Raw genomic sequence first — 8,247 nt, forward strand, 5'->3', positions numbered from 1 at the left:
TATTTTATTTATTTATTATTATTTATTTATTATTTATTTATTCTTATTTTTATTTATAAGTGTACCCTCTAATATTTGAAAGAGTGCAAACATGTAAATGTAATAACACAATGGATATCATTGTGTTGTTATTATAATTACTTTGTTAATTTTCTTTATTTATTCTTTTGTTTATTTTGGCCAAAGTGTCGCGACTCACCTGGGGGCCGCCGATGATGAAGAGGCCGCAGGGGTTGATGTGCACGACAGTTTGGTCGTCGAGATATTGCGCGGGGATGACAGTCTTGATGACTTTATTCAAAATCTCCTCTCGCAGTTCCTCGAGTGTGATTTTTTCGCTATGTTGGACCGAGACCACGACCGTGTGCACCCTTTGTGGTATGCAGGCGCCATGATCGAAGGTGTACTCGCAGGTGACTTGTGTTTTGGAGTCGGGTCTTGCCCACCAGAATTGGCCGTTTCGTCGCAATTCGGCGATTTGGTGGTTCAATCGGTGGGCGAGGACCACTGTGAGAGGCATACATTCTTCGGTTTCGTCGGTGGCGTAGCCGAACATCAAGCCCTGGGTTGGATTTTGTGTTATTATGGGTTTTTTGAAGAGGGGGAAAAATGTTCAGTAGCATTGCCCTTGTCTAATATGGATTAGATAGGAACGCCTTTTGCCACCGATTAATTTCGCACACTTATGGAACATTCCAGTGACGTAGAAAATCGCAAGAATGTGGACATTGTTGTGTGCAAAGTGGTGATAACCCGAGACACATTTTTAGCTGACAATTGGAATGATAAGCGGAAGTGTTGGTCTTTCCCCCTTTGAATTGTCGATTCATAAATTGATATGTGGCTAATTTTGGATCAAGTTTGTTTAATTACGGTTATCACAAAACGATAATTGGGAAAATTTTCGATTTTTTCGGGCCGATTAAATCACCAAATTTATCTAATGCGATATGTTATAGTTGCGAAAATTTGCAATATTTGTGTAATCCCAGTTTTAAGTTAGACAGTCAAGGTTGAATTGTTGTTATTTCAAAAGCTCAGATATAAAACCATAATTTTAAATGAGAAGTTTGTGTAATTATTGTTATCACAAAATGATTTAATTTATTAAGAACTTAAATTGGGAAAATTTTCGGTTTTTTTGGGCCAACTGTGCTACCAAATTAATGTAATATCGGTTTTAAATTGCTAAAGACAGTGAAAGCTATTGATGAATTGATGAATTTTCAAACTAGGTCCTAGTGGCAGCATTTTTACTTATTTTTTTTTATCAAATTGCGCCACCAAATTTATATATGTTATGCTTGTTTCAAGTTGAAAAGACAGTGAAGGTTAAATTGTTGAATTTTTAAGCAAAGTTGACGTAACAAAAAACTTCTTTTTATTTTTTTAATCAAAAATAGTCATAATTGATGTTAATTTTTGTTTCAAAGTTGGCAAATCTAAAAAATCAAATGCAAAATTTTTCTGAAATAATGGTGGGAACTAAAATATCCAGGTCCGTAATGCTCCATTTTTTAACAAATAAAAAAATCAAGATCATGTTTGTTGAAGCTTAATGTTAGGATTTTTTTTATTTTGAAAAGAAAAAAATCTTTTTTTGGAGTATAAAAGATAAAAACTGCAACTTTTTACACAAAAACTGTTTTTTTATAAAAAAAAATGTATTATTTGGAATAAAGTATGCAACACGATAAAGATGGAAAAATCGATGCATAATGGATAATTTTTGGCTTAAATTATTTTTCTCAGTTCTCTCTGAAGTAAAACAAATAATTTTTTATGAAAAAATAAGCCGCAAAAACGTAATTTAACACAAATAGATAGCACAGTTGGCAATCCTGAAAAACTTACTAGATGCAAATAAAAAATAACTGAAAGTAATCAGAGTAATCACATTCTACTTTGGTGCTTGAAAAATATTTTTTTAAAGATAATTTTTGTTCCAAAAATAGAAAAATTCGTAACCTTCGCTGGCCTTAGTAACTAAACCCTATCGTTATCACAGTAATGTAACTCGCCAGACTATCATATAATAGTTTTGATAAAAATAAACACCGCTATTTATAAACAAAAAGACCAACACTTAAAACACCGGCGTTTTGTTAGTTATCAAGCTATTCGACGCATGCATAGGATGACTCAACTAACCCTACATGTACAAAATGACTGCTTACAACTTTTACCAACATAAGGAAGAGAAAAAAATTTTATTTTTGATCAATCACCTGGTCACCAGCGCCGACTTCTTCCTCGTTACGATTCTCGTGCACCCCTGCAGCGATATTTGGGGACTGCTGGTCCAGAGCCAACAACACATTGCACGTCTTGTAATCAAAACCTGTGTGAAAATCGTGCATGCATAAATGACATGTTTGTGGAATAAGAGGGCCTAAAATGTAGCGACCTCGATGTGCAGTCTGTTTGATTTTTTTTAACATTAGTAAGAAAAAAAAATTGTGGAAAATTAAAGAAGCATGAAAAGAAGCTAAAGCCGTGCTTGTTCAACATGAAGCAGTCGTTTTTCCCCCAAAAGAAATCTTCAATACCTGATCACCGGCACCGATATCTCGCTCTTGGCGGTTTTCGTATACACCTTGTGCTATGTTTGGGGACTGCTGTTCAATAGCCACCAGAAGATTGAGTGTGCGCCAGTCCAATCCTAATCAAGTAATTTTTACCAATTTTTTTCTTTTTTCAATTTTTTGTGTCAGGCAAATTTGGAAAATTAGCAAGAAAAAAGCAAAGAAAAAAAAATTTTTTTTTAATGTTTTTTCATACCTTTACTGGAATCGTCATAACCGATATGTGCAACCGTCTCTCTGACAACTTTCTGGTAGTCGACAACAGCCTTTGATGTGATTTCGCCGCAAAGGAGGATCATTCCGGTTTTTGTCACAGTTTCTGAAACCAAAATTGTAGAAATTTCGCTCAATTACGATTAATTTTAATTACCGCAAGCCACTTTGGCGTCGGGGTCTTGCTGGAGGTGGGCGTCGAGGATGGCATCGCTGATTTGGTCGCACATTTTGTCTGGAAATGAGGAAAATTTGAATTTGGCGCAAAATTAACAATGATGACGCATGTTTAGTAATTTTTGGTTGGCAGAAACGGTTTGGTGGCCAGAAAATAATAAAAAGTGATAAAATTTACACAATTGAGACCATAAAAAAACATAATAAGACATAAAAACGGTTTTGGTTTTTCAAAGTTGACAGTATTGCATAACCACAGTTGCTATGGTTACAATTTGATGTTTGTGTTTCATGGCACACTTAAGAAAGCAAAATTACAGATTTTAATTAATAAATTTAAAATTATTGCAAACAACATTTGAACAATGGATGTTTTTCCTTGAAAGTGCATTTTTTTTAGTAAAAAAACCCTGACATTTTGGCCTGTAATTTTTCAAAAACATCTAAAATGTAAATGCGTGATTTTTATTTTTCGAATTTGGCAGTATTTGTCAGCAAATTACTGAAAACAAAAAAAAAACTATTTACAACAAATTTTCCTATAAAATATTTAGTTGTGACAGAGAGTGATTAAAAAAATATAAAAAACTCTTAATTTTTAGTTTTAGTTTTGAGGTTTGCAAACTTTTTGGTTCTAGTGAAAAAATCAGATATGTTCGATCATTTTTGTAAGAACGAAAATTACTCGAAAAACCGGTCTTGTGCATTCATTATTTATTTTGATTTTCCAGATTGGCAGCATTGTTCTGTAAATTACTACAATAAAACTATTATTGCCCAATAAAATTGTGATAACTCAAAGCAATTTACTAGTTATTTAAAAAAAAAATAAAAAATCGTTTATTTTTTAATATTACGACAAATTGTGAAAAACAAATTGCTTGAAAAACCTCGATTTAGTGACTTTATATTTCAATTTTCCGAAGTTGGCAACATTATTCTGCAAAACAACTCCACTTAATAGGTATTTAATTTTCAGTTTTTAAGGTTGACAAAACTTGGAAAAGAAAAAATAGTTTTTTTAAATAAAAAAAATTAATTTAAAATAAAAAAATACTAATTGTTAATTTTTAAGTCTGGCAAACTTTTTGTATATAATGAAGCGCTTACGTAATCAATAGAGTGAAAAAATTAACCTTGTTTATTTTTTTTAATATTATTACAACGGTAATGTAATACAGAATTGTTGATTTTGTGACTTTGTTTTTCGATTTTTCGAAGTTGGCACCATGTTTCTAAAAAAAAAAACTCCAACCTATAGATATTTAATTTCCAGTTTTTAAGGCTGAAAAAAACTGCCTCTACAAAAAAAAATTGTTTAACATGAAAAAAATTAATTTAAGTTGAAAATACACAATTGATTCTTGAGTTTGGCAAAACTTTTATGTAAAATAAAGCTTTTAAAAATTATACTTGCTTATTTTTTAAGTATTATAACAAAATTATGAAAAATTGTCGATTTAATGACTTAATTTTTCAATTTTCCGAAGTTGGCAACATTATTCTGCAATAAAAACTCCAACTAATTTGTATTTAGTTTTTAAGGTTGATCAAAGTTAGAAAACGTTGTTCTTTCACACAAAAGAAAAAATTGTTTTTTTTTTTTAATAGAGAAAAAATAAATTTAAAATAAAAATGTATAAAATGAAGCGTTTACACAATCTTTTCAACACAGAGTGAAAAAATTTGCCTTGTTATTTTTATTTTTTATTATTATTACAACAATAATGTTACGTAAAATTGCTGGATTTTGTGACTTTTGATTTTTCGAATTTCCAAAACTGTGAATTACAAAAAAAATTGTTTGACATAAAAAAATAACTTAAAATAAAAATATACTATTTTTTAATTCTTGAGGTTGCCAATTCTTTTATGTAAAATAAAGCTTTTAAAAATTAGACTTGTTTTTCAAGTATTAGAAGTATAACAAAAATATGAAAAATTGCTTGAAACTACACAGAAAAAATAATGTTTTTTCGTAGTGTTTCATTTTAAGAAGTTGGCAATATTTTGTGCTCAATAATAATTGGGGGATTCAAACTTTCAAGCCCAGACATCACGTGACAATAATCAATAAAAAACGAAAACAAACAAATATTTCGTTTTGGTTAGTTGGCACTACTTCATGCAAATCAAAGCCCAGTTGATCCCCCAATAAAACACCAAAATATCACTAAGAAATGTGGTAAAATCAGTAAAAAACTAGTTTTTGTACTTTTGCAAATTACGCAAAAACAGCCCCCTGACCGCAAAACCGACCCTGGGGGCCGTTGAAAAATCGCAAACCACGTGAGATCAATGAACCTAACCTCACTTTCCCAACCGACGCATGTCGCATTTTCGGTCTTTGGGGCACTGATGGGCGTCCTCGGCCCCCCAGCGCCCCAAATCGTCGGTAATTCAAGCCCCGTTCCCGAAATAGCGTGCGCACCGTCGCCATATTTCCATATTAAAGAAATGGTAAAATAGTAATGGGTACCCACCTGGGTGTCCCTCCCCCACCGATTCGGACGTGAAGAGGAAATTGGACCCATCCTCCATTTCGTACATGTTGTTATGGCCGTTGGTGTAACCGTTGGTAAGCGACGACGTTTCCGGCATTTTCTGAACCTTGGTCGAACACTGACACAACCTACAAACTTTTGGTGGAAAAGAGGACGAAATGGTGGGAGACTAGCACTTTTATAACGCGACCAAGTTCACGTGGTCACTAAACGTACGCTGATTGGACGAGAAACGGCGCCAAATCTGAAACAGGAGACCACCGGTCGATACTCAAACAAACAAACAACTGAAGACAACGAGCACAGCCCTCTATTTTTAAGACACGCAATTACACAATTCGTGAGTTTTGTTACTGGAAATAACCGGAGGACATTTTCACAACTCTGACCCGCGATAAAAACACTTTTTGCAACATACCTACCAAAAACAAAACACTAGCACTGGACCGATGACTGACTCAATTTGAAGACGAATCATGTTATCTGAGACTTTTATAGACCACTAGATGATGAAATTGACACGCCATGGTGACAAATATTATTACCATGGTAACAAATGTTATTGTCATGGATACGGCCCAAGCCGCCTGCGATAACCAAGAAACAGTATATATTATATTGTTTAGACGTTCTTTTTTTCTGAAAACTGACACGCCAGCACCTGATTAAGTGAAACAAGGCACGTGTGTGAAATTAAATGAATGAATTTCCTGTCTGGAAGCAAATTCAATCGAATTTTTTGACTAATTGAGTTTAATCAAAGTTTCACAATTTTTGACCTTTTTGATACACAGTATCGTGCCGATTTTCTTGCTTAATGTTTGGGCATTGTGTAATTTTTGCAAGGAGTTACAAGGGAAGGGCAAAGGTTGGAAAAACAAATGCATTGGAAAAATGGAAATGGTGGATATTGTGTTCCTGGCCGGATTTGGACGCCGATAACCTCTAAAAGACAATATGAAGTTTTTTGTTTATCGCTGTTTATTTTTTTTTCAAGGCGAAATAGATGCAACCGTTTCATAATTTCAGAATTGTGCGATAAAAAGTCGCATGAAGGGGTCAAGTCTGCGCAATTGGGGAAATGGGCACTTGGGGGGCCGGATTTGAGGCCGTGTGAAATGCAATGGTGGTGCAAAATGTCGTTTTCCGGCTATCAGGGATTGAAAATCGCACAAGTTTATGGAAATGGCCACAAATATGACCCGATCCAAGTCCACGCCGAGAAGAAATTAAAAAAACAAACTATATATTGTCATTACTACAATTTATATTTTATTGCATATTTGAAAACACATTAAATAAACAACCTACTCTTTTATTAAACTTTTGATCAAAAATTCAAAAAATTGAACTCCATGGTATATTTGGGTCAAAAGTTTTATAATGGCCACTAAGATGGTCAGATCTGAGGCTCTGTGAAACCTCTTGGTGTTTCAAAACTCGAATTTTTGCGATTTTTGTGATTAAAACATCAAATAAAAGACTCGAATTGGATGGAATTTAGCTCAAATTATTGAAATGGCCACGAAACCGGCCAGATTTAAGTTTGTGCAAAAAAAACACTGCAACAAATTTGTCCTTCTACCAAAAAAAGCAAAATTATGGATTTTAATCAAGAAATTTAAAATTGATGAGGCAAAAATTTTAATATTGCAACAATAGATGTTTTTCGAATTTGCAACTAAAAAAACCTTGCAAAGCTGACATTTTGGCCTTAAAAACATTTAAAATGTAAAAATTGTGTAAAATAAAAGAAAACTGAATATTTTTGGTTTTACTTTTATACAGTTGACACAATATTAAAAAATGAAGCATCCAAATTAAGAAATTAAAAAAAAACAAACTATAGTGTCATTATTACAATTTATATTTTAATGCACGTTAAATAAAAAAGCCATTTTTTTATTAAACCCTTTATCAAAAATTCAAAAAATTGAGGTTTATGGTATATTATAGTAAAACATTTTGAAATGGCCACTTAGACGGCCAGATCTGAGGCTGTGTGAAACCTCTTGGTGTTTCAAAACTCGAATTTTTGCGATTTTTGTGAAAAAACATCAAATAAAAGAGTTGAATTGGATGGAATTTAGCTCAAATTATTAAAATGGCCACGAAACTGGCAAGAAAGGTTTTTTTGCAATTTTTAGTTTTTTTATGGTGTTGGTGTTTTCATATTTTTTTTATAACACACTGCAACAAATTTGTCCTACCAAAAAAAGGAAAATTATGGATTTTTAACAAGAAATTTAAAATTGATGAGGCAAAAATTTTAATATTCCAACAATGGATGTTTTTCTTTGAACTTTCAACTAAAAAACCTTGCAAAGCTGACATTTTGGCCTTAAAAACATTTAAAATGTAAAAATTGTGTAAAATAAAAGGCAACAGATATTTTTTTTCGGTTTTTCTTTTATACAGTTGACACAATTTTTACAAAATGGAGCTTCCAAATTGTCCAGATTTAAGTCTGGGTGAAATTTTTCATACAGGTTTTCGATTTTTTCAATGTCTTGGTAGTAAAAATCATTTCAAGTTTTGTTTTGTTTTTTTTTTTAAATTTGTAATTGAACCTTTTGATGAATTTTTACGATAGAAATTTCAAATAAAAGAGTCCAATTGGATGAAATTTAACCCAAATTATTGAAATGGCCACGAAACCGGCCAGATTTTAGTTTGTGCGAAATATACAAGGTGAATATAAACCAAGCGTTTTTTTTTTTAATTATTTGCCCCCAGAAAAATAATTAATATAAATTAAAGAAATGTGA

The 8,247-nt window shown here is 32.4% G+C and overlaps 1 protein-coding gene across 2 annotated transcripts in view; it reads right to left on the reverse strand.

Annotated features, from left to right (window-relative positions):
• Positions 1-5,693, reverse strand: part of LOC123010054 (S-adenosylmethionine synthase) — an 8,041-nt gene extending 2,348 nt beyond the window's left edge. Inside the window, exons 1-5 of one of the 2 annotated variants that reach the window (XM_044406688.1) lie at positions 5,459-5,693; positions 2,956-3,033; positions 2,782-2,904; positions 2,550-2,662; positions 200-562 (exon numbers count right to left, since the gene is read on the reverse strand). In XM_044406688.1, coding sequence (XP_044262623.1) covers positions 200-562; positions 2,550-2,662; positions 2,782-2,904; positions 2,956-3,033; positions 5,459-5,576 — 795 coding nt within the window. In that variant the 5' untranslated portion in view covers positions 5,577-5,693. Of the gene's footprint in view, positions 1-199; positions 563-2,228; positions 2,342-2,549; positions 2,663-2,781; positions 2,905-2,955; positions 3,034-5,458 lie in introns of both variants that reach the window. The other variant, XM_044406686.1, reaches the window with a different exon arrangement.
• Positions 5,694-8,247: the final 2,554 nt, after the last annotated feature.

This window comes from Tribolium madens, unplaced genomic scaffold (genome assembly GCF_015345945.1).
Source record: "Tribolium madens isolate multiple individuals breed KSU strain unplaced genomic scaffold, Tmad_KSU_1.1 Scaffold_7;HRSCAF=85;Tcas5.2_LG10, whole genome shotgun sequence".
NCBI classification, from domain to species: Eukaryota; Metazoa; Arthropoda; class Insecta; order Coleoptera; family Tenebrionidae; genus Tribolium; species Tribolium madens.